The sequence below is a fragment of the Rasamsonia emersonii genome, assembly GCF_000968595.1.
Source record: "Rasamsonia emersonii CBS 393.64 chromosome Unknown ctg1118621762148, whole genome shotgun sequence".
Lineage (NCBI taxonomy): Eukaryota > Fungi > Ascomycota > Eurotiomycetes > Eurotiales > Trichocomaceae > Rasamsonia > Rasamsonia emersonii.
This window is the reverse complement of record NW_013562625.1, coordinates 110,498-135,503: the sequence shown is the minus strand read 5'-3', so window position 1 is coordinate 135,503 and position 25,006 is coordinate 110,498. Positions and strand designations below refer to the sequence as shown.

Sequence of the window (25,006 nt, the reverse complement as noted above, 5' to 3'; positions counted from 1 at the left end):
TGGTTCTGAGCATGCATGAGCTGTATAGTCTGTATGTATGGGGTGGAGTAAGGAGTACTCTAGGCCTAAGTTCACTATACGGAGTAAAGGGTGAATTAATACTAGATGCTAGATGCTAGATATACTAAGTGCATACAGTATGTACCGTGGAAGATAATATTTACATTTTTTTTTATTTATTGTACTGTACAACTTATAAGAGCAATACATTCTTCAACAATCTGCTCTCCTCTCCTCCTCTTATGCTTATTATCATGGTCGATCGATCGATCGCCTTACTCCATACATGTATTTATTGACCTTATTTTGACCAATCATCGAAGGAAGCGTGGATGGATCTCCTCCTTGCAGATCATTGCATATCATTAGTTACCTAGTTACTTACTTAGATAACGTATTCAGCGCGCCACCACCACCTAATTTATCAATAGGTAGTAGTCTTGGCTAGCTAAGGTACCTAATTAGGAGTAGCTAATGTTACGAGGTACGGTTCAGCTGTAGCGAGATAAAATAGTCTGTCTGGATTCTGATGAGGAGAGACGACTTTCGAAGCCCGATGTTCGAAGTTTTTGTCCAGTCCAAGATGGAGATTTATGCGGAGTATGCGGAGTAGGTTAGTTATACAGACTAGTTTTATATAAGCTTTAATCTACTGTAGAGGGTGATCTGCAGGGCACTGCACACCGCTTGTCGTGAACAACACGACAAAACAAACCCATTGTTGGACCGTATGTATGGACAGTCCATACAGAGTAGGTACTCAGACCTCAATCTCATGGTTCCTTCCTTCATCTTAAGGCCATTCACATGGATGGTCCATACATGTATGTATGGAGTCTGAAGCATCTTCTATACTACTGAATGAACACGCCATTGCCTTGCTACAACAATGGTAGCCATGTCTCTTTAACGAAGTCTGGATTATCAAATCTTCCTTCGTCACAATTTGAGTGAGTCTTCGGGTGTCCAGGACTCTTTCCTCCTTTCTAGAACACTGGATTCTTCAATTCTAAAGATTGATTGGGATCTCCATCTTCATCTTCAGGTTCTTCTTCGATTGATCGATCGACTGGAGTAAAGATATTGTCTGTCTTAGGTCTGTGTATACCCTATTATCTATCTACGTGCCTAATTATTGACTGCATAATTTATTTGCAAATACGGAAATCGAGATGTTTGTACATACTTTCTACTATCTATTCCCTACAAACAGTTTCTGAACAGCAAAAAGAGACGATACCAGTGTCTGTATGATTCTGAATGAATACTGATGAGAAGATGTAGTTAGAGGAGATAATAGATACCTATTTATATTACTTGATAAGAATAAATAGATGATATTAATAACTGAAAATTCTCAGATTAGAGGAATGGTTAGCGATAGGGTATAATATCAAGGAAAAGAAGTGGCGGTGCATCCATTTTCTACAAACAGACCATTTCTTTAAATATAAAAATCCAACCACAACGCTTAGGGTGAAACAATCAGTTCTTTTCTTTTCCTTTCTTTTTTTTTTTTTTGTAGAACAGAGCCATACGTCTTTACGATCTACTGTTATATTTATTTACCTACATCGTAAGATTACATTTTAAGAAAGAAGACAATACTCTTCATTCCTAACCCTAACCACTGGGATCACTGTCCAATCTACATATCTGGACTGGATGGTGTTCGTTTTAATTTTCAATCACATGATCATCATGACAGTGTATTGTTCTGTAATGTAATGAAATACATATCCATACAGTTGTACAGAATAGGATAGAGTATTCCCCCACATAGCATAATCATTGCCATTAGACAAGGCAGACAGGCGATTAGACATCAGATTGGTACAGACATAATTTATACCAGTAGACAAATGTGTCGATAATATACCTATCAGTTGCAATATACCCATATCCTCACTTCCACAACGTGACAACCACCATGTCAACCATCACCCTCAACCAGACACTCTCCCTCAAATCTCCCGCTGTCCACCTGCACGCCCTCTCCGCCGGCCATCTCACCCTGCCAGAAAAGTACTTTGTGCATCCCGCATCCGCCACCGCTCGCCGGACAGTGCCATCGCTGGCCTTCCTCATCCAGCACCGCCATCCGACCACAGGAAAACTCACCCGCCTCGTCTTCGACCTGGGCCTGAGGAGAGACATCCAACTGTACGCGGTGCCCATCCAGAAGCATGCGGAAACGCGCCAGCCGCTGTCGACAGACCCGGATGTGGTCAAGAGCTTGGCTAGAGGCGGTCTGACGCCGGGGAATATCGACTATGTGGTGTATTCTCATGTATGCAGTCCTTTACAGTCTGTCTGCTTGGTTCATGTCTGATCTTGATTTCCAGGTCCACTGGGACCACGTCGGCGAGCCGCGCGACTTTCCCACCAGCACGTTTGTCATCGGCCCTGGCGCGAGGGATCTCCTCCGGGGAACGAACCGGTCATTGACGGGCAGCCACTCCTTCTTCGAGCCCGATCTGCTACCGGAGGAGAGGACGATCGAGCTGAGCGATCCCGACAGCAGCAGCAAAGTCGACCGGGCTAGTGATAAGGAAACTTCTGGGCCAGACTTCCATCAGCCCTGGACAACGAATCCGTTCAATCTTCCTTCCATCGACTTGTTTCATGACGGCACGGTGTATATCGTCCATGCGCCCGGGCATCTTCCAGGACACATCAACCTGCTCGTCAAAACCGGACCGGAACCAACAAACTGGGTGTATCTCGCTGGCGACGCCTGCCATGACCGACGGATTGTGCGCCGGGAGAGAGAGATTGGCGAGTGGGTGGACGACGACGGCCGCGTCTGCTGCATCCACGCTGATCGGAAGATGGCTGAGCAGACGATCGAGCGGATCAGGGGGTTGGAGGAGCAGGGCGTAGAAGTGATTTTTGCGCATGATGTGGAGTGGGAGGACGATGCGAGGAATAAGAGTCGGTTTTTCGGTAGTAGTTGATTACTGCTGTTGATTGGAGGAATTATTGCTACAGGAATGACACGGCAGATAGTATCTACGGTTGTAGAGGTAGATGTCGTATCTACGGTTGACAGTACAGCATATACTGAAGATTGGCATAGTTAGGAGGATTGTTCGTAAACAGCCCGATTAGCTATTTCATACCAATACAACAAGAATGGAATACTTATCAATCGTATTGTTACTGTGCAGGTGGGGATACCCCACTGATAACTCCAATACGATGTCACAGGTATATAACATTGTTCTATATACTTATCTATTTTGTGACTGTTGCTAATCTTCCTATCAGCAAAATTATCTTTTTCTTCACAACTCTACAACTGCCATGTCCTCCCCTCCCAAGCAGCATTTCATCGCCGAACTGGGCCCTCACGCCTGGAACGACGGCTGGCAGAGCGTGCTGAACCTCAGCCCAGAACTCTTCCAAGCCAGCCTGGCGCTGCGCAGCGTCCCCAAACGACATGGCCATCTCTCGCCCAAAGTACAGGCCTTCATCGGCCTGGCTGTCGATAGCGCCGCCACCCATCTGCACGTCCCGGGCATCGAGGAGCATGTACGCGCCGCGCTGGCTGCAGGCGCCACAGCGACAGAACTCGTCGAGGTGATCGAGCTGACCAGCACGCTGGGCATACACGCGTGCAACATTGGCGTGCCGCTGCTGGTCGAGGTATTGAAAGAAGAAGGCCATCCAGCTGCAGAAGCGCAACAGCTAGACGCGCGACGCGAACAGCTCAGAGCCGACTTTAAGCAAAACCGCGGCTACTGGCACGCCTTCTGGGAGGACATTTTGCGGCTGGACCCGGACTTTTTCGAGGCGTATTTGGAGTTTTCGTCGGTGCCGTGGGTGCGGAGGCCAGAAAATGGTACGAAGGGGGTGTTGGAGCCGAAGGTAGCATCTGCATCAGTCTATTAACAGAATACATCCTGACGAGTGCAGGTCAAAGAACTCATCTACTGCGCCTTCGACGCCGCTGCCACGCATCTTTACCAGCCCGGGCTGAAGCAGCACATGCGCAATGCGCTGCGGTACGGCGCCACGCCGGAGGAGATCATGGAGGTGCTGGAGATTGCGACGGCGTTGAGTCTGCACACGGCGACGGTGGCGATGCCGATTGTCGAGAGGGAGGTGGCTGCCAGGTAGCCCAGCATGTACTGTACTTTACATACAATACGAGTAATATGAGCGTATCAATCCAGCCCTACTTCTCCAGACTACTTCCCCAGATTTAGTGCCTTCCCCACAAATTGGGGTAAATCCGGATATACCCCGACTTTCGGCATTTGTCCGACAGATAGCCATATTTCCCCACATCTCCCCGCAAAAACATGCATCTGGGGAAATACCAAGCTCCATGTATGTACTTAGGTCGTTAGATAGATATCTTAACTGGAAGACAGAGAAAAGGGGAGACAAAAAGGAAGTCGACTTTGACCATTCATTTGGAGACAGACAGGTAGACAGGACAAGGTTTAGAAAGAAAATGAAGCATTCATTCGAATTAGTTGCCTTGCTGTCTCTCCCTTTACTTCACTCGTATCGATTAAAGACCTGCTCCAATAGATATTACGAATCCACGGAAAGATTCCGTCAAGTCTACTGAATCAGTAGTATTCGTAAAAATCAATGGTAGATTGTAATGATTACGAGTAGCTTACCCCAATCTAACCAAGACCAGGCACATACTATCTCATCTACCGAAGTGTGTCTGCTACCTAGGTAGATGCCTGCACTATTATCCACAATCGCAGGAAAACTATAAGAACAGCACAGATACTATATTATATAGTTCTTGTATCATCGCTAGGATTGCTCTTGCAATACCCTACCTTATCCCTACCTACTTACCTATCTACCTACCTCATTGTTCTGTATAGACATCATTTTTATCACCATGGACAACAATCTCAATTCCAATTCCCTCGACAACGACAAACCCCATACTGGGCTGCACATCGAGGATGCCAACAATTCCTCCGTCTCCTCGACCCGTGATGCCGGCCATCCGGAAGATATTGATGACGACGACTTTGGCAAACGCGAAGCGGCCGTCGTCTTCAAGCTCGACTGCTTCATTGCGCCGGTCATGATGCTGCTGATGCTGATTTCGTATCTGGATCGGGGGAATGTGCGTGCAATACCATATTCCAGGGACATGCTGGATCTTCTCTGCTGCTGTTCTTGGCTAATGCTGTCTGGTTCATGCAGATCGGCTTCGCTGCGACGCAGGGCTTGTCAAAGGATATTGGGTTAAAGGGGTCGGAGTTGAATGTCAGTATATCCTTGCTGATCGGACCTCTCTTTTTACTTGATTTGACTGACGCATTTACACCGCTGTGTGTCTAGATCGCCATATCCGTCTTCTACGTCTTCTACATCCTTGCTGAGGTATGCACCTCCGTACCCGTTCTCTTACTACAATATCCTCCTGTCTATACCGACTGACTGGTATTATATGATAGTTCCCCACCTCCCTCCTCGTCAAACGCCTCCAGTACAACCGCGTCATCCCGTTCATCACGGCATGCTGGGGCCTCGTCTGCCTGTGCACCGGCTTCGTGCAGGGGTTTGCGTCCCTCGTCGTGACGCGTCTGCTGCTGGGTTTCTTTGAAGGGTGTCTGTTCCCGTCTATGACACTGTTCCTGTGCGACTGGTACAAGCGCGAGGAGTTGGCGACGAGGATTTCGTTTCTTTTTGGTTGGTCTTGCCTAACCCAACCCTAACCCTAACACTAACCTCCGGTCTATTCTTTTTTGATTTCTGATCGATCTTCTGAATTGTGTTGTTTGTGTTTATGATGCTGACGATACCAGTGGCATCCGCTCTTTCAGGTGCGTTTGGCGGTCTTCTTGCCTATGCGATTCTCTACATGGATGGCACAGCGGGGTTGCATGGGTGGAGGTGGTATGTTCTATACCCATACCTATACTATGACTATATTGCATGCTGTACTGCATACTGATGATGGTGACTTCAGGCTCTACATCATCGAAGGCCTCATCACCATCGTCTGGGCAGCTATCTGCCTGTTCGTCGTGCCCAAGAACTTCGAGACAGCATACTTCCTGTCCGAGAAGGACAAGGTCGTCATGCGCCGGCGCGCGGAGGTCATGGCCTCGTACAGCGGTGGGCGCGGACACTACAAATGGAAGGATATCAAGATGGCTGCTGTAGATGTCAAGAGCTGGGTTCATGGCGTGATTCAGATCTGTGTCGTGACGATTCTTTACGGTGGGCTTACCTTGCCTTCGGGTGCATCAACCTGGTTGATATTAATAACCATGTTGATGGTATTTAAGACTACTAGACTAACGAGGATGACTTCAGGATTCGGCACCTTCCTCCCCATCATCCTCAAGGATGGATTCCACTATTCGACGATCCAGGCCCAGTATCTCGTTATCCCAGGTACGTAGACGTATAGCTATCCCCCATCTCCATCCATCAATATTGCTGTGCTAACTCTCCAAGTCAACCTCTGGGGCGCCCTCACCTACGCCGTCGGCGCCGTACTCTCCGACCGCTACAAAGCGCGCTTCCTGTCTCTCATCCTTGCCGCGCCCTTCGGTATCGCCGGGTACGCCATCCTGGTCGTGAACGGCCATGACCACGCCGTATCCCCTGGCGTGCGCTACTTCGCTACCTACCTCATCGCCACAGCATGCTACCTCTGCACAGGCACCAACATCGCCTGGCTCTCGTCCAACTGCGCCCCTGACGGGAAACGCGCCGCCAGCGTGGGCATCTTGCTCTCGCTGACGAATATCGGCGGTGTTGTAGCGGGGCAGATCTACCAGACGGCTGCCGCGCCGGCGTTTGTGTTGGGCCACTCGTGGAGTTTGGGCTGTTTGGTTTTCGCATGGTGTGGATGGTGGATCGTCCTGTTTATCTACTGGCGTAGGGAGAGGGGGAAGGATCGAAATATCCTCCTGGGGAAGACGATTCCCCCTGAAGAATGGAGTGATCGGGCGCCGGATTTTCGGTATCAGTTTTAGTATTCTATATATGTCTATTGCTTGCTGGGTGGATGTTTGCTGTCTTGTTTCTTGTCTCTGCCGATGGAGTTGTACAGTATGTTATATATAGTTACGACTGAATAAGACATCTTCTATATCATGTTTTGCGATTTCAATGTCATCAGTTCCTGATGTAGATAGATCACCCCTGCGAACGCGCCCGCTCCTCCAACGCCGCAACCGCATTCTGCAGCTCGCGGATCCGCTGTCCCACCCGTCGCTTGACCTCTTCTCGCACCTCCGGCTTGATCTCCTCTGGGTTGTAGTTGGGCGCAATACCCACCACTCCCTCAGCTTGGCCCTGCATGGGCGGCCCCGCGGCCGGATCACCCGAGAGCAAGGGGTCCGTCCGGCCCTGGGCGATGGCCTCCGCCGGGTTCTGTGCCACGGGTTCTTTCGGAACCGGGGCGACCTCGCCCTCGGGCACCTTGGCCGGCGTGTCCGGCGCCGACGACGTCGTCATCTCCGTGTACAGCGTGTACACGCGGGTCAGATGGTTGAGCGCGTCGCGGGCCGACTCGCGGTCAGACGCGGCGTAGATGGTGGCGGCGTCGGTGCTCTCGGTCGCGATTTCGAACTCGTCTTTGGCGTTGTCGTATCTATCCAGCAATCAGCAGGTAACTCGTCTTATGTGAAGCGGCAAGTCGTACAGCTCCTGCAGCTCCTCCACCAGCAGATCTGCCTCGCTTTTGCCGGACGTCGGCTTCAGATCTGCGTAGCCTCGTCGGGAGGTCCAGGCAGGCGACAGTGAGGTTGGTGTCGGATAGCCCTGTCTGCGCCAGTATCGGTATCTGTGTAGGGATGCTTGTGCTGTGTATCCTCGCGCGAATTGCACCGCTGCACGCGGTAATAACCGACGTGATACTGAAGGGGCCATCATCCCCTCTCTCAAGGCTCGAATCTGAGACGATCGAGACACGGTCCGTGACAACGTCGCCATGACTGACGCAATTGGCGAAGCAATTAAAAGAAAATATCCAGCAGCCTGTCTGTGTAGAAATAGTCAAAGGAGTTCCTAGTGAGGTTGGACATCGCAGCGATGACGTCGCTCGGCCCGTCCAGCTAGCGCGGTCACGGGCCGTCTTATCTAATCTTCACGTGATCAACTCGCCAATTAGAGAAGTACACAAATCCATCACACTTGCCCTAGTCGAAATAGTCGAACAAATCTTTATTTCTGAATTTCCAAGTCTTTTCTGTTGAAAATCTGTCCGGAAGTGATTTCGACCAGTCCAATCGGTCAGATTGCCTCCTGGGAATCCCTCAATGCAGAGGTTGAATAATGCCAAGACAGCGGATGTCACGGGCCTGCAGCGCGGACTATACCTGTTTAGGACTAGTATGCTGTTCCTGTGCACCTTCCATATCAGGCAGGGAGCTGCGTGCACTTGCCATAATTAACATCCTTCACATCCTTCACATTCTTCGTATCCTTCATCTTATCCAATTCAATCTTTCATTTCAATCTTGGTCGGTTGCACAAAATTTGATGCCTTGACTGCATGGCCTGCACATTTGTTTTCATGCAGTGCGATAAATCAACTGAGAAATCGTCAATTCTCGAAGGCTAGGGCATGCTCTGATCGATCTACAGAACGCTGCATGCAAGATCCGCTCACGTGGCAGCACCAGCCAATCCCATCTCGAACCACTTCCGACGGCGTCCTCCCGATTGCTCTCGCATGGGCCTCTTGTATGAGATGATAATATGCTTGGACCTCTGCCTAAATGCCCACCTGCTTCATCATCCTGCTACCACGTGGGAGCGCTCGACAGACGGACACTGGCCTGCATAGAGCAAGGCACGCTGTTTACTCCGGCCAAGCCCATCTTCATTTCGGACTGTTTACTGAAATGATGAGACCGATAGTCTTCAAAGGCTTGGCCTGGGCCGGCCACGATGCTTATATATTGCTGGAAACCGTGGGTGGCGGTGGTAAACGATGACCACCGTCCAGGTCGTTCCTCATCAAGATGCGTGCCCACGGCCTCTTGCTCGCGGCCCTCCTGCTCACCCATGTTGATGCTGGCTACGCGCCAGTCCACACATCATGCCCTACAACCCCCCTGGTCAGACCGGCCAACGGCCTGAGTACCGACGAAGCATCGTTCCGCCAAGCGAGAAAGCAAGTGGCCGACCAGGCTTTGAAGTCATGGCTCGCCAAGACAAACCCCGGGTTTCAGTATACTGACAGCATCCTGCCGACGGTAAGCTCGCCTTTCCAATCCTTCCAGGTCATTCGCTGACTTCTTCCAGCTGGCATTGGCCACCAGCGGTGGAGGCTACCGGTCTCTGCTGGTCGGTGCCGGGCTCATCCAAGGCCTTGACGAACGGAACAGCAACATCTCCACCAGTGGGCTCTATCAGGCCCTTACCTACCACTCCGGTCTCTCGGGCGGTGCCTGGCTCCTCTCGTCCCTGGCTGGCAACAACTGGCCGACCGTCACGGCTCTCAAAGAGGGCCTCTGGGAGCAAGCGTTCCAAAACAGCCTTCTCGTCCCGAGCAACCCTCTCGCTTCTCCAGAATATGGAGAAGTCCTTGCTGATATCACGGCCAAACAAGCGGCTGGATATCCTCCGACCCTGACCGATCCATGGGGTCGTCTGCTCTCGTATCAGATTTTGGAAGCCCCGGAGGGCGGCGTCAACACGACCTTCTCGTCGGTCGCGAGCCTCTCCAACTTCACCAGCCATGCGGCCCCGTTTCCCATCATCCTTGCGCTGGGCGTGAAGACCTTCAATGGCGAGTGTTGGCCGGGCCCCAACGCGACGACCTACGAATTCACGCCCTATGAATTTGGGTCGTGGGACAGCGACATCAGCGCTTTTACGCCGACGGAATACCTGGGCACCTCTCTGTCCAATGGGCAGCCTACCAAGGCCGGCGACTGTGTGGTCAACTACGACAATCTCGGATATGTCCTTGGCACGTCGTCCAGCCTCTTCAACGAGGCTTGCCCCAATATACCGATCGCCGCCAACAGCACCACGAACCTAACTCAGGACCTGGCCGAGATGGTCGTGCAGACGCACTCGCTGACGACGCGCGATGAATTCGCCGTCTACCCGAACCCGTTCTACAACTACAACTCGTCCAGCGGCGTGCCCAACCCGGCGAATCCCATCTGGGAGCAAACGGAGCTGAGGCTCGTTGACGGCGGCGAGGCGATGCAGAACAACCCCATCTGGCCGTTTCTGCAGCCGGCGCGCGGGGTGGATGTGTTGCTGGTCAACGACAACAGCGCGGACGCGAACAACTTCCCGAACGGGTCGGAGATCCTGACGACGTACGTGCAGAGCTTCAACCACAACCTGACGCGCATGCCGTCCATCCCGTCGGTCGACACGTTCATCTCGCAGGGGCTGAACAAGCGGGCGACCTTCTTTGGGTGCAACGAGACGGACAAGCTTACGATTGTGTACATCCCGAATGTCAACCTCACGTACCCGAGCAACACGCCGACAACCAAGGTGCAGTATTCGGCCAGCGAGACGGAGGGGATGATCGGGAACGGGGTGGCGATGGCCAACCAGAACGGCGAGGCTGGATGGGGGACATGTCTGGGATGTGCGATCATGGCGAAGACGGGGAATGCGTTGCCGTCGGAGTGCACGGCGTGTTTTGCGAAGCACTGCTATCAGGGGTGAGAAGATATACAGTATACGAGAGTATGATCGTAGGATGCACGTGAGTACAATCGTAGGATACACGAGGTGGTAAATTATCAAGGCAGTTTAATTCATCTGTTAATCTACCACCTATCCCATGTTACCTTCACACTAGCTAGCTATTTCTTTTAGTGATAGATCGTCGTTGTCCTATTTCTTCTGGAGAACCAGATATGTATGTACATATACCTTGTGGTGGGATTAATCCGGGATGCTCATGGAGTGGACTGGACTATTTCCATATCGGGGGTGTTTGTTCTGTACTGTACTGTTACAATAGAGTTACCCCACGTTTCGGTACTGACTGTGTCATGCATTACAGGTGATTCCATTCCATTTCGTTTCTTTTTTTTTGAAAGAAAAAAAAAGACATATAACTTTCCGGAGAATTTAATCTACTCTAAACACGTCATTCGTCTGCAATCTGTCATTGAGAGAATATTGTCTGATCTGTGCATGCGATTTACCCCAACTCTTTGTAGTGTATCGTACTGTACCGTACCACTCCGCAGTACCGTCCGTGGGTAATTGCCTATCTGGGTAGGTGCTAACTTTAGCATGCACTCTTCTCGACGTTACCTCGGTCCTTTACGATTCAACTTTGTTATCGACTTGTAGAAATAAATACACTTCTATTTATTTTAATTATATTCTATCTATTACTTCTCTACTACACTCACATATCCATGCAAGACTACCGCGCCGTGGGCTTCATCGGCCTCGGGGCCATGGGCGCCCCCATGGTCGGCCATCTCGCTGCCAAACTCCCGGCCGGAGTTTCTATCTATGTCTTTGACGTCGTCCAACGCGTGGTCGATGAGCTCTGCGCGCAGCACCCGGGCAGACTGTTTCCGGCGTCCAGCGCCAGGGACGTTGCGGAGAAATCGGTACGTCAGAAGCGTTTAGCATGATAAGACGGTCATATCTAACTGCATGTCTAGGAGGTCGTCTTCACCATGGTCCCCGAAGGCTCGCACGTCCGCACCGTCTATCTCGACCCGCAGACAGGCATCTGCGCGACGGACCTGACGAACAAACTGCTCATCGACTGCTCGACCATCGACACGGCCACCAGCCTGCTCGTCAAGGAGCAGATCGCGCAGACGTGTCCGACAGCGTCCTTCTACGACGCCCCCGTCAGTGGCGGCGTGATCGGAGCCAAAAAAGGCAGCATCGCCTTCTTCCTAGGCTGCGCGGACGACGACCCCAACCTGGCGCGCGTGACGGCGCTGCTGGAAACCATGGGCCGCCAGATCATCCCCTGCGGCGGACCCTCGCTGGGACTGGCCGCCAAGCTGGCCAACAACTACCTCTCGGGCATCATCGCCATCGCCTGCTCCGAGGCCATGGACATGGGCATGCGCGCCGGGCTGGACCCGCGCGTGCTGGCGCGCGTCTTCGCGGCCGGCACGGCGCAGAACACCATCTGCGACCGCTTCAACCCGGTGCCTGGGGTCGCTCCCGAAGCGCCGTCCAGCCACGGCTACCGCGACGGGTTCAAAGTGCAGCTGATGCGCAAGGACTTTGGGCTGGCGGTCGAGATGGCGAAGCGGGTGCAGGCGCGCCTCGTGCTGGGCGAGGCCGGGCTGGCGACGTATGAGGGGGCCAGCAATGATCCCCGATGTCGGGATCTGGATTCGCGGGTGGTGTTTCGCTATCTGGGCGGGGATGAGGAGTGGGAGAAGAAGTTCTCGAAGAGTACATAGATATAGAATCAGATAGACATGGACATGGACATATTCTATTCCATCTGAATTAGAAATTACAGTTGTATTGGGAGCTATTTCCGTTATTTAGCTAGGATTGTAAGCTACATAACTTCCATTTTTGCCACCTACGATTCTACTATTTTTTTTATTTTCTTTTTAATAATATCATTATTCACCATGTAATACCGTAGGAATAATGTCCGTCGGAGATCTCCCGCATGTGGGGTAAACGCGAAACCCCGCCTCATCCCCGACTCTTTCCCCTTCCCTTTACCTTTCACTTTCGATTTCCTTCCAGGCTGATATTCTCCATCTGACGGATTGTCTGCTTGAATTAATTGCCGGTAGCCGAGGAGGGGTCAGTCAGTCGGAGTCATCGCCGTAGTATAGTACAGCACATAACTATTTACGGACTGGACTGCTGACTGCGACTGCAACTGCTCACTCATTGAAATTGGCTGGTCTATCGCTTTGTTGAAGGTATGTCTCGTTGTCTACAGTCTTGAGATTGAGTCTGATCAATTCTCTTGACAGTCATAGAGGACTGCCTCGTCACTCTGTCCATTGACCTACCTACCTACCTACCTACCTCATCCAAGAGCACACATTGCGCTGCTACAATAACACTACACACACAATTCAAGTCAATCGAATCGATCGTCAAACATGTCCACCAACCCCAACCACCCCGACCTCCACAAAACGCTCTTCGAAGAAGGCCTCAAAGTCCGCCGCGCCGTCGTCGGCGACGACTACGTCGACCGCGCCCTGGCCAACGGCTCGACCGAATTCTCGCGACCCGGCCAGGAACTCATCACAGAATTCTGCTGGGGGTACGCATGGACCCGGCCCGGGCTGGACCGCAAGCACCGCAGCCTGATCAACATCGGCATGCTGATGGCGCTGAACCGCTCGCCGGAGCTGGCGGTGCATATCCGGGGTGCGATCCGCAATGGGTTGACGGAGGTCGAGATCCGTGAGGCCATTCTGCATGCGACGACGTATGTGGGTGTCCCTGCGGGTGTGGAGGCGATGAAGGTCGCTGAGCGTGTGCTGGATGAGATGGCGGAGAAGGGGGAACATGTGCGGCAGCTGGGGAAGAAGGTGGAATTATAGAGAGAAAGTCTAGACGAGGAGTCGATTTCGTTTAGGGATATTCTGGCAAGGGAAAAGTGCTAGTAGAAGCACGCTCATCTTTTATTCATATGATATCTGGGAGAATCGTGCTGAATATGAGTTCCTAAGATTCTCGAGTTATTATCTAGAATAGACGAGAAATAGCTATAACAGTGGACAATATCACAGCAATTGATTCAATGACCAATCTAATCGATGATGTTTGTAAAACACTGGCAGAGCAAGATAGAGCAGCCGACCCCACGTGTTCCCCGGACTTCTCCACGCCAAGAACCCCGGATCAACAATTCAACCATCTCATTACAGACTTACAGTAGGTACGTACTATCGCTGGCATCTCAGCAGCATTAATTGCCTGGCTTCAAAGCATGCTCGAAATCCCCAGTGCCAGTTCTGCCCAATCGGGACCTAAGCAGAAGCAGAAGCGCTTCCAGTGCCAGCACTGCCAGCGGCTGTTTGCTCGACTCGAGCATCTGCAGCGCCATGAACGGACTCGTCAGTAATTCATTCAATTGCCCGCGTTGGCTGATTAGACTGCTGACCCGTCTAGACACGCAGGAGAAGCCGTTTGGCTGTCGCCAGTGCCAGCAGCGATTCACCAGGAGGTAACTCATATCTATCGATCCTATCGATCCTTTTCCTCACACCATGCTGACGACGCAGCGACCTGCTGATCCGCCACCAGCGCCTGTCTCATACAGACTCGAGCTCGCAGACCTATTCTGATAGACCTCGTCGAGGCAGGAAGAGGACCGCCCAGGCCGCTGGCATCGACGAGCAGGATGCCATCCTGCCGCCTGTCAGCTTCGAGCCTGCGCATCCAGCACCGCTGACGGATAGCAATGAAATGCCTCTGGCGACGCTGTCCCTGGCTGCTGAGCATGCTGCCTTGCAGGGCATCATGACGTCTGAACCAGACACCCGCGATATGCCAGCCGACGTCAATGTGCCATTGCCATTTGCTGACCGACCCGATCTGCCGGACGGCGACTCCCTCGACAGTCTGGCGGCTTTCCTAGACACCGGCCTGGCGTCGCACCACTTTTCCTCCTTCATCAGCGCCGAGCAGCCCATCCCGTTCTTCTCGCCCGAGTCCGCCGTCCCTGGCCCGGAGTCGGCGTCGGACAACCAGCAACAACAGCAGCAACAGCAGCATCGCCCCGCGCCCAGCTTTGCCGAAGAATCCAGCTCCTTTTCGCGCTTTGGCTCCCGTCTGCCGTCGCTGCAGCCGGAGGAGTCTCCGTCCCAGCGCGAGCAGACGTCGCGAAAGCCGTTGTCGGACATCTCCGTCGAAGACCGACAGTTAATGGCCGCCAAACTGCAGGAGTTTGCCTCAGTCGTGCCGCCGGGCTTCCAGCTGCCGTCCCGGCTGGCCCTGTCGCGGTATCTGGCTGGCTACATCAACGGCTTCCACGAGCACATGCCGTGCCTGCACGTGCAGACCATGTCGGTGCGCAGCTGCTCGATCGAGCTGCTGCTGGCCATGGCCGCCGTCGGCACGCAGTACTGCTTCGAGGGTGAGAAGGGCGTCGAGCTCTTCCACGTCAGCCAGGAGATTGCCATGCGCCGGATCCGACGACGGGACGCGCGTGCGGCTCAGCTGGCAGAGTCGAGTCTGCAATCCAGCCCGCAGGGTAATAATACTACACAGCGAAGTCCATCCATGCCCGGCCCTTTGGGCCTGCCCCCCGAGCCCGGGCCCGCAGAAGATCTCATGCAGACCGCCCAAGCGCTGTTCCTGCTGATGGCCATGGCCACCTGGGCCAAACACAAGGAGATCCTGCGCGAGGCTCTGGCGATCCAGAGCATCCTGGCCACGCTGGTGCGCGAGGACGGGCTGAAGATGGAACCGCTGGGCGACGACGTGTCGTGGGAGGAGTGGATCCGGCACGAGACGGTCAAGCGGACCAAGTTCATCGTCTTCTGCTTCTTCAACCTGCACTGCATCGTCTACAACATCCCGTCGCTGATCCTGAGCTCGGAGATCCACCTGCCGCTGCCCTGCAGCGCGGCCGAATTCAAGGCGCCCACGGCGGCGAGATGGCGCGAGGCTCGAAAACGGAGCCATCTGCCCGAGCCCGACTTCCAAACCGCCTTCCATCGCCTGTTTGACCGGTCAGCGAGAAAGGACGGCATGGAAAGCAGCTCGTGCTCGTCGTTGGGGAACTACGTGCTCATCCACGCGCTGATCCAGCACATTTTCTTCGTGCGTCAGATCGCCCGGTGTCGCAACAGCCATCATCAAGATGACCCGGACGAGATGAGCGCGCTGGAACAGGCGCTGCGCAACTGGCAGCTGGGCTGGAAGCAGAACCCAGAGTCGTCGCTCGACCCGCTGGACCCCAATGGCCCTGTGGCATTCAACTCGACGGCGCTGCTGCGTCTGGCGTACATCCGGCTGAACAACATCGACATAGGACCGGGCCACGCCCTAGCAACGCGCGACCCGATCCAGATCGCGCACTCGTTCCGCGAGAGCCCAGCAACGGGGCTCCGGCGGACGCGCAAGCTCGTCCGGGCAGTGCTGCACTCGGCGCACGCGCTCAGCATCCCCGTCAAGATCGGCATCCGGCTCGTGGCGCGCACGCAAACCTTCACCTGGTCGATCCAGCACTCGCTGTGCTCACTCGAGTGCGCGTTCCTGCTGTGCAAGTGGCTGGAGGCGCTGGCGCTGCCGGACCCACAGCCCGAGGTGTCCGAGGACGAGCGCCGCATCTGCTGGCTGGTCAAGACGATGCTGGACGAGACCGAGTATGGCGTCAAATGCGAGGATGAGCGCTCGCTGCAGGCGCCCGGTACGCTGAAGCAGCTGAGCGCGGGCGTGCTGCGCGTGTGGGCGCAGATCTTCAAGGGCGCGCAGACGTGGGCCATTGTCGATATTATCGGGACGGCGCTGAACATTTACGCTGATATGCTGGATGCAGATGGCAGCCGCAATAGCCAGTAGCGGCTGGCTATGCGTAAGAGATCCAGCTAGCGTGGATATCATGGCGTATTGCCTACAATCCTCAACAGTACAGTCATACGGTCCTATATCCTAACCCTAACGATCCTCCATGCTGTTGGCAGAAGCAGGTCAATCCCATCTATCTCTGACCTATCGATAAAAATGCAACCTCCGCACTACGCAACCTGCATACTGAAATCAACAACCAACTTCCCCCCATACCCAGCCTTATACTCCTGCACCAACTCATTCAACCTTTCCAGAGGAAACCTCTTGACAACCGGACGAATGCCATGCCTCGCCGCAAAGTCCACCATCTCGCGGAGGATCCTATTGCTCCCGACGAGACTGCCCACGATGGAGATATCGCGGAAGACGACATCGCACGCCGACAGACGGAACCCGTTGCGCGGGAACGAGACCAGCACACACTTGCCATGGTTCTTCAGCATGTCGATGCCGTACTGGAACGCTGCCTGGCTCTCCGGCAGGATGATGACGGCGTCGAGGCCCATCTCGCCGCGGTGCTGCTTGCCGTCTTGCGCGCCGATCTCCTCGACGATGCTCTGCGCCGACTCGACGCGCGCGTCGATGATCCTCGCTCCGGCGATGTTGTCCAGTGCCCTGGCCAGTTCTAGTGGTCTGTCGGCGTTGTCGACCCCGTACACCCGCAGGCCCATCTTGGTTGCGAACTGCAAACCCAGATGGCCCAGTCCGCCGCCACAGCCGATGATGCCGATGCGCTGGCCAGGGTAAAGTCCGGCTTTCTTGAGCGCCGCGTAGATGGTCACGCCAGCGCACATGAGCGGCGCGGCGTCGACGGCGCCCATCTCGTCCGGCAAGGGGGCTACCTGCCTGCAGTCGACGACGGCATACTCGCGGAACCCGCCGTCGATGCCGATGCCATTGGTGCGGATGCGCGGGCAGTAGACGGAGTATCCTCTGCCGTCGCTGTCAGGACGACTCTCGTCCAGACACTCATCACACTCCCCACAGGGATGGAACGCGCGACTGCCGACGCCAACGCGATCGCCGAGCCGGAATCCCGCTGCTGCTGCGGGAGAATCGGGGTCCTGGGGCAGCGCGACCACCGTGCCGACATACTCGTGGGATCCGACGTGCGGGAACGAGACCGGATTGCCGGGCATCTCGCCCGCGGCAAGCACGAAATCGGTGTGGCAGTAGGAAGCGGCGTCGACGCGGATGAGCAGGTCGTAGGGCGAGGTGAGGGTTGGAAGGGGGGCGTCTGTGGAGAGACGGTAGGGGGTGTTGTAGGCGTCGAGGAGTTGTGCTTTCATTGTTGGGGGGAGGGCAGTCGTTGACGCAGTCGTCGACTCAGTTGTTGATGCCATGGTGGTTTACTATTTCCGATAATTCCCTCAGTCAGTGTATACTCTGCGATAATCATACTTTTAAGATATGTCGTTGGGAGGTCTTTCTCACAGGAGGAGGTATAATATTATGTGTAAGTAGGCAGGATATAGTTCAATTCGAAGCTGTCAAATAAATCGAGTCCAGATAGTCCGGTCAGTCAGTCAGTCAGTCAGACATAACAAGAGATCTGCTGTAGTCAGGTGTTTGTCATTAGCAAGCTAGTAAACTCACTTGGCTTGGCGCAGTATGCAGTCAAGGTGCATGTATGTATGGTATTACCTTCTCCAGTTATAGAGCAGTAGTAGCAGCAGTAGTAGTAGCAGCAGCAGTGCAAGAAATCCGACTATTATGCCAAATTAGTATGTATGTACTGTACACTACCTAACCTTGTATATAGGAGGTAATACTGTACATGCATGTACTGTACATACATGTATTCCATCAGCGGGGTTTCAACGCAGTATCGTATCATTAATCAATCGATATAGAGCTTAACCGGTAAAACAACCATGTTCCTCCGCACGAAGAAGTAGCTTACTACATATGTACAGAGTAATTAACTCGATTATTAATCGACTGACTGACGAGGCTAGTAATTAATTAACATTATTTGTTGTAGGAGTAAGGTTTACTTTTATTGTTTATTTACCCCAGACTCTAACCCCAACCCTGCTTAATTACCCCACATTTCATCCCGCATTTGGGGATTGTTGATTTCATTGATTTCATCGAGGGAAGTAAGACGTTTTTGTTACATTGCATTGCATTGAGTTTTGGGCCAGCATTTATGGAGCAGTATTGTTTCGATAATATTATTCAATATGAGAAGTGTTTTATTTTCTTTACATTTGATTGTTAGAAATATCAACTTGTAGATAGATCAGATATGTTCTTACTAGAATAATGATATGATATGGATACGATTATAGATTATTCGGCACTGTTTAAGTATAACCAGTACTAATATCATTGTGACTACTCGAATAGATGACAACATTACTATCTTCCTACCTACTCGACTCATTCAACCACTTGTACACAACCCTGGCGTCCTTGCCAGCATATCTCGGATCAGCCGCCGCCTCCTCAAACGCCGCTAGCGTAGGCTTGTCAAGAATGGTCCTCGCCCCAACCATCTCAGCCAGCTGCGACCCCATACCCAGGACCTTCTTGCACAGCTCGATACGGAATCCGCCCTCGTAGTTGCGGCTGGACGGCACGTTGTCCTGCACCCCGGGCACAGGGTTACTTTTCGACGTCACCCAGCACTGCCCCCCGCTGGTGTTGATCACATCTGTCAGCAGCTTCGGGTCCAGACCCATCTTGACGCCGATGTTGAGCGCCTCTGACGCTGCCAGGCTCGTGATTGCGGACAGGTAGTTGTTGATGATCTTGAAGGCGGTGCCGGCGCCGACTTCGCCGCAGAGGAAGATGTTTTCCGCTTTGCCCATGTGCGACAGGACGCTTTTCACTGCGTTGAAGGTGTGGTTGTTTGCGTTGCTCGCGCTGTCGACGCCTACCATGAACGTCAGCGTCCCTGCCTGCGCCCCCATCGGTCCGCCTGACACCGGGGCGTCGACGAACGTTAGCGTCCATCCTGACGACAGGGCGGAAGCAGTGTCTTTCGTCGCGCGGGCAACTTCCAAAATCGTAGCCGTTTCGATAGTCCCGCATTCCATGATGATTTTCCTCCGAGGCGAGTCAGCAGCAGCAGCAGCAGCATCTTTAACACCAGCAAGAATACCCGTCGACGGGTCGAGATACACAGCCTGAACGGCCGGAGTACCGGGAAGCATGGTGATGACGAGGTCCTACGCACAGCCCCAGCAGTCAACAATACCATTTCTTTCAGAGAGGAGGGTTGGTGATTAATACCGCCGCCTTGACAGCCTCAAACCCATTCGCCACAACCTCAACCGGGCCGGTTTTCTTTTCTTGCATCTCGTCCTGGAACTTGTGCAGTGCGTCGCTGCTGACGTCGCAGATCAGAAGCTTGTATTCTGGCCCGAGCTTGGTGCGTAGGTTGATGGCCATGGGGTAGCCCATGACGCCGAGGCCTGAATGGTTAGTGACGTTATCTACAAATCAAACAGACAGACAGACAGATAGATAGATAGGTCGAATGTAGACTAATTAGGATAGAGGAAGTGTCTGCATACCTATGAACGCGATCGTCTTGTCTGGAGTAGCCATTTCCGTTGTTCTCTTTCACTCTATTAATGATCTGTGAGAAGGAGCAGAAGAAGGGACGTTAGTTGGAAAGGAACAGCAATAGTCGTGTTACGCTCAAGACAGATATCAAGTCAAGTCAGCCCACTTTAGGTCTGTAGTAGTTGGCGTCAGACCAAGTAAGAAGTCTTCATTTTCCCACAGTCCTTCCTTCCTCCTCCGTAATAAGTAAAGTCGCTTACAGTAGTTACATATGTGCTGCTAGCACTAGGGTCGTTAACGAGTTAATTACTGATTAATCATTATTATGTACCTAGCTAGCTACCTAGCTAGTATCTTACTATCAAGTAAGGTAAAGTACTGTACAAAATATTCCGTTGGAGAAGATCCATACATAGATACATGTACTGTCTAGGTCTATGTCGTGGAGAAAAATTAAATTCCCTCGAATATCGACCGAGGTAAATATTCCTACCTAACTGATTAGTATCTTCTCCACGGTAATCAAGCTGACTTGCGAGGAAGCTTGTCATATTTCCGACAATGGATCTTCGATGGGGTTGGGGTTTACCCGATTTAGGTAGGTGATGAATATCTATAGTTAGGGCAAACCCCACCGTTGGGGAAAATGCGGGGAAATACGGTACGGAACGGAACAGTGTATTATTATTGATACGATACATCTGTACTACAGTCCACAACTTATATTATTACCTCTGTGGGTTGTCATTGTTAACTACTGTACTGATTAACAAAAGAAAAGTTGTCGAGACGATGATAGTCAAGATAGAGTTGTCAGTAGTGTACTGTACTATTGATCAATGTATGGAGTATGGTGCTGTACTGATCTGCACATAGTTGCCCTAAAGGGAAATGTATCACTCAGGAACATACATACACTTATCTAGGATTAATATCAAAAACACTATGTAAATATACAATTACAACCTCTTCGGAAAAAAACCGATGACGATTCCTCTCCCTCCAGACAGCATCATGCGCAACAATAACCTCAATCTCAATCTCAACCGACCCATCCAGACCTCCCCTCTGATTATTTGTAAACCTGCGAATCCTCTCCAACGTCCTCCTCGCCCCATCCGTATCAACATGCACACTCCGCAAACCTCCCCTCCCATCGTCATACAGCGCAATATCCTTCTCGCCCGTCAGGATGCGCGGGTCGTGGCAGCAGTCGCCGCCTAGATACACCCATTTCGTGGGGCCGATGCGAGCGAGGAGGTTCATGTGGCCGTACAGATGCCCTGGGCTGTCGATTAGGTAGAGACTGCTGTCGTTGAAGAGGTCGATTACGGCGGGGAATAGTATCTCATTACCGCTGTCGTTGCTGCTGGTGCAGAGAGGCCGCCATTCACGACCCTGGAACGCCCTCGCTTTGTCACCCACGTATCCATCCTCCTTCGAGGAAGTGCTACCAGGAGAGCTGGTGCAAGGCATCTCCCAAACCCTCTCCCTCGGCAGCATCCCCGAATCAAAAATCTCCTTCGGATAATGCGGCGGCGCGCCCTGCTCCAGCAGGCGCAACGTGCCCGGACCGAGGACAAACGTCGCTTGCAAAAAATCTCCCGGCGTCCCGACGTGGTCCCAGTGGACGTGGCTGAGGATGACATAGTCGATGTCGCTTGCTGGGTCAAGGCCGCCCTGCCGCAGGCTGTCGGCTACGTCGGGCCTGGTGAGCACGGGCTGGCGGTTGGCGATGTGCGAGTGCATGGCGGGGTGGTATGCGGATAGGTCGCGTTTGATGCCGAGGTCGAAGACGATCTTGTCGAAACCGCTCTTTTGATTCTGATTCTGGTTCTCATTCTGCTTGTTTGGATGCTGGATCAGAAACGACAGCGAGGGCACAGTGCTGCGCTTGTCCGGGTCTGCGTCTGTGACGAACAGTTTCTCTGGAAGGGTGAGATGGCCGCCTTCGAGGGCCGAGATGGTCACGTAGACATGGGGATCGGACGAGGGGGGAGGGGGGAAGGGAATTGCCGTGGCCATATCGTAGTTGATCTAGAATATCGCAGTCGGAATAGTGTCGAAGAGAATATACTGTGGGAGATATGTCTGGACACGAAATTATTCTGCCAGAGGCGTATAATGGATACTATTTTTCTACTCTAGGCCAGTACATAAATTAACATTTTAACATCCCCCCTTCGCTATCTGTCGTCCTGTCGTCTTTCCCCATATTCATTCCCCTAATAATCTTTCTCCCCAGTCCGGTTCCAACGCGAATCCGATTCTGGGGGAGTTGAGTGAGCGGGGTAATTCCTGTGCAGGCAGAGCCCATAATTGGGGTTTTGAGGGTAGTCTGTAGGCTGTTGGTCAATAGCCACTGTTATTTATCCATTTGATCTAACGAGCTCTCGATCTGTGGCAATAAAGCCATACCTGGCATGTATGCACTGTACAATTCTGTTCCATATACGATACCAATTGACCTGGGATAAACAAACCCTGTGTAAGCTTGAACATTCACATGCAGGATTCAATTAATCAATTAATTATTTCATTTATTCAAACAAAAAAAAGGCTCGAGAGAATACAGCACAGAGCAATTAATCAGACTAACATATTCAAACAATCAATCAAACTTGGTTGCCAAATCCGTCATTTCATGTCGTGTCATGTCGTGTCATATTGCCCACCTAGTGCAGTCCAGTCCAGGTCATATCTCATCACATTAATAGTGTCATAACAAACAGAATGGGGTTGTGTCATCAGGTGCTTCGTCAGCTTCATCAGGTGAATAAAAAAGAACAAACTGATCAGGAAAAAGGGGGATTTAACACAGAATACATGTAGAAACACAACAACGCGAAAGAAGTATTAAAATGAAATGCGTCCGAATCAAAATCGAAGAGGTTGAATGTGTGGAGAAAAACAAAAGCAAATAGGGCAAGGTTAATATCGAAGGCAGCCTAGTCGGATGGGCGGTTATATTGCAGTCGAGATCCGTACTCCTCCCAGCCGGTCTTCTGAGTCCGAGTCAAGGCTTGTGCACTCCTCGCCCGCCGCATTCGCCTCTCATGTCGATCGTGACATCGCCGCAGGAGCTCTCGATGCTCGCGCCGCTTCTCCTGCACCTCCTTCCACTCGCCAATCGCCCCCGCGACGCCCACCGCGGCGAGCCCCACGCTCGCTGCATCCATCAGATCGGCCTTGGTCCGCAGTTTCCGAGCCTCCTCCGGAGTGATCTGGCCTTGCTTTAGCTGCTGCTGGCGCTTTTTTCCGCCCTTCGAGCCCCTTCATCACCGTGTGTGCCGCGTGGACGGTGGCCACCGCCGCCAAGCCCGTCGTCAGCATCTCCTTTCGCAGCATCTTCTTGCGCTCGCGCTTTTCTTCGTCACTGGAACCCAAGTCAGAATCACTGCCGGTAGAACGGGAACTCGACTTGCTGCCGCCCTGGGAACCACGTACATCTCGAGAAGACCTGCGACGCGATGACCGGTATTCGTCCCGGTACTCGTCGTCAGACTCGTCAGAGTAACGCGACGACCGCTCGCGACGATGGCGATGACGCCGATTGTCATCATTCTTGTCCTCTAATCCCAGCGCTGCCAGTCCCTTGCTGATGTATTCGGACACGCTGGAGCTGCGTCTCCTAGGACCATCGCGGTGACGGGGCGGGCTGGCGCTGTCGCGGGAGCTCGATCGGTCTTGACCCCGCGACTTGGAGCGCATACGATCGTAGACCTGCTTCCCCGCGGCGGCCAGGATCCCCGTAGTGACGAGATCTTTGAGCCCACCTCCGCTTGAGTTTGACCTGCGCGACCTCGACTTGGACCGCCCGCCGTTGACGAGATGGTTCGTCGCTAGTCCAGCGAGCACCGATTCGACAACGTGACGGCCTCCGTGCTTGTTCGGATCGCGATCGATGAGCCCGTCGACGCCTCCAGCCGAGATGGCTGCCGTCAGGACCCGCTTCCCCTTCTCGCCCGTCCAGCTGCCGGGATCTTTGCGAGCCCGGAACGCCTCCGCAGCCCCGGCCACCAGAGCCGCCTTGACGGCCTGCGCGATCTGGTCCTCTCTTTTGGCATGTCGCCCACGACTGCGGCTGCGAGAGACAGAGCAGGAATAGGAGCGGTGACGACGGAAGCTCTCTCGACCGCGAGAACGGCCTCTACCATGGTCCCGGTCATAGTCATCGTCATCCCGATCGTCGTGCTTGCCCGCGGAGGCTCCAAGAACGCCACCCAGCGCACTGAGGGCCTGTTCGCTCAGCGACTTACGGCGCCTGGGTCGAGGAGACGGACTGCGAGAAGAACAGGACGAGTAGCGTGAATGGCGGTCGCGGTCGCCTATGAATGTGAGCAGATGACATCAGTTGGGATATGGTTACTCACGTCTATCATCGTAGCGTCGAGATCTCCGCGATCGATAATCGTCGCGCCGGTAGTACTCGTCGTCGTAGTAGGGATTCGGGCCATTCACGGAGCGAGCTCGACGAACGGTGGTCACCCGGCTCCGTTTGGGATAGTACTCGTAGTAATAATCACCAGACAGAAAATCTCGCGACACGTCTTCGACAGAGTCGTCGCTCTGACGACGGACCAACTCAGTGCCGTAGGTCTCGTCGACATAGCTCGCCGGGCGGGAATACCTGTCGCGTTTGGCGCGATGGCGATCGCTGTAGTACGACATGATGCAAAACGGCTCGTTCTGATGAAATCAAACTTGAAAGCGGGAAGAAGACAGAAGAGATAAAAACAAAGCGATCAGATGACGTCGTACGAGGCTCAGTCGCAAGGCTGAGCCACAGGCGGAGCTGCGAATCGCCGTGTATGACGTCGTTGGGCCAGCGCAAGGCTGCTTGTCGCCTGAGGCAGACAAGACGAGCAACGAGTCAACGACTTAATCGTTCGACTTGGCGAGGCGAGTGAGGTGGATAGTGGAGGAAGCGCGATGAGGTCAAAACGCAGCGGTTCCACAGCATCGTCAGCGGGTCAGCGGAGGAGGGGCAATAATGTGGCTGAGCTGAAACGTCGGGTAGCAA

General features: G+C 53.1%; 8 protein-coding genes across 8 annotated transcripts; 5 read left to right on the top strand and 3 right to left on the bottom strand.

Moving 5' to 3' along the window:
- Positions 1–1,930: 1,930 nt before the first annotated feature.
- T310_9523 (uncharacterized protein) lies at positions 1,931–4,439 on the top strand (the record flags this gene model as incomplete). The annotated part of the gene is made up of 9 exons (XM_013468067.1): positions 1,931–2,290; positions 2,346–2,946; positions 2,977–3,026; positions 3,080–3,090; positions 3,171–3,210; positions 3,271–3,870; positions 3,919–4,118; positions 4,179–4,335; positions 4,380–4,439. 9 exons carry the CDS (start codon positions 1,931–1,933, stop codon positions 4,437–4,439), a joined length of 2,079 nt encoding a protein of 692 aa, XP_013323521.1.
- A 434-nt stretch (positions 4,440–4,873) lies between these two features.
- On the top strand, positions 4,874–6,974 carry T310_9522 (High-affinity nicotinic acid transporter; the record flags this gene model as incomplete). Its single annotated transcript, XM_013468066.1, has 8 exons — positions 4,874–5,107; positions 5,188–5,250; positions 5,326–5,367; positions 5,442–5,676; positions 5,793–5,883; positions 5,957–6,231; positions 6,307–6,387; positions 6,451–6,974. The coding sequence occupies 8 exons, from the start codon at positions 4,874–4,876 to the stop codon at positions 6,972–6,974; spliced, it is 1,545 nt and encodes a 514-aa protein (XP_013323520.1).
- A 163-nt stretch (positions 6,975–7,137) lies between these two features.
- T310_9521 (uncharacterized protein) lies at positions 7,138–7,935 on the bottom strand (the record flags this gene model as incomplete). Its single annotated transcript, XM_013468065.1, has 2 exons — positions 7,138–7,594; positions 7,646–7,935. The coding sequence occupies 2 exons, from the start codon at positions 7,933–7,935 to the stop codon at positions 7,138–7,140; spliced, it is 747 nt and encodes a 248-aa protein (XP_013323519.1).
- Positions 7,936–8,969: 1,034 nt separating this feature from the next.
- T310_9520 (uncharacterized protein) lies at positions 8,970–12,371 on the top strand (the record flags this gene model as incomplete). Its single annotated transcript, XM_013468064.1, has 6 exons — positions 8,970–9,203; positions 9,253–10,640; positions 10,798–10,840; positions 11,178–11,205; positions 11,359–11,552; positions 11,607–12,371. The coding sequence occupies 6 exons, from the start codon at positions 8,970–8,972 to the stop codon at positions 12,369–12,371; spliced, it is 2,652 nt and encodes an 883-aa protein (XP_013323518.1).
- A 669-nt stretch (positions 12,372–13,040) lies between these two features.
- Positions 13,041–16,458, top strand: T310_9519 (Early growth response protein; the record flags this gene model as incomplete). The annotated part of the gene is made up of 4 exons (XM_013468063.1): positions 13,041–13,422; positions 13,656–13,824; positions 14,062–14,116; positions 14,197–16,458. 4 exons carry the CDS (start codon positions 13,041–13,043, stop codon positions 16,456–16,458), a joined length of 2,868 nt encoding a protein of 955 aa, XP_013323517.1.
- A 293-nt stretch (positions 16,459–16,751) lies between these two features.
- On the top strand, positions 16,752–17,780 carry T310_9518 (uncharacterized protein; the record flags this gene model as incomplete). Its single annotated transcript, XM_013468062.1, has 2 exons — positions 16,752–17,045; positions 17,097–17,780. 2 exons carry the CDS (start codon positions 16,752–16,754, stop codon positions 17,778–17,780), a joined length of 978 nt encoding a protein of 325 aa, XP_013323516.1.
- An 894-nt stretch (positions 17,781–18,674) lies between these two features.
- On the bottom strand, positions 18,675–22,008 carry T310_9517 (3-hydroxyisobutyrate dehydrogenase; the record flags this gene model as incomplete). Its single annotated transcript, XM_013468061.1, has 7 exons — positions 18,675–18,727; positions 18,848–19,643; positions 19,708–19,889; positions 19,936–20,056; positions 20,343–20,689; positions 20,896–20,905; positions 20,941–22,008. 7 exons carry the CDS (start codon positions 22,006–22,008, stop codon positions 18,675–18,677), a joined length of 2,577 nt encoding a protein of 858 aa, XP_013323515.1.
- Positions 22,009–23,037: 1,029 nt separating this feature from the next.
- Positions 23,038–24,654, bottom strand: T310_9516 (uncharacterized protein; the record flags this gene model as incomplete). Its single annotated transcript, XM_013468060.1, has 2 exons — positions 23,038–24,311; positions 24,357–24,654. 2 exons carry the CDS (start codon positions 24,652–24,654, stop codon positions 23,038–23,040), a joined length of 1,572 nt encoding a protein of 523 aa, XP_013323514.1.
- Positions 24,655–25,006: the final 352 nt, after the last annotated feature.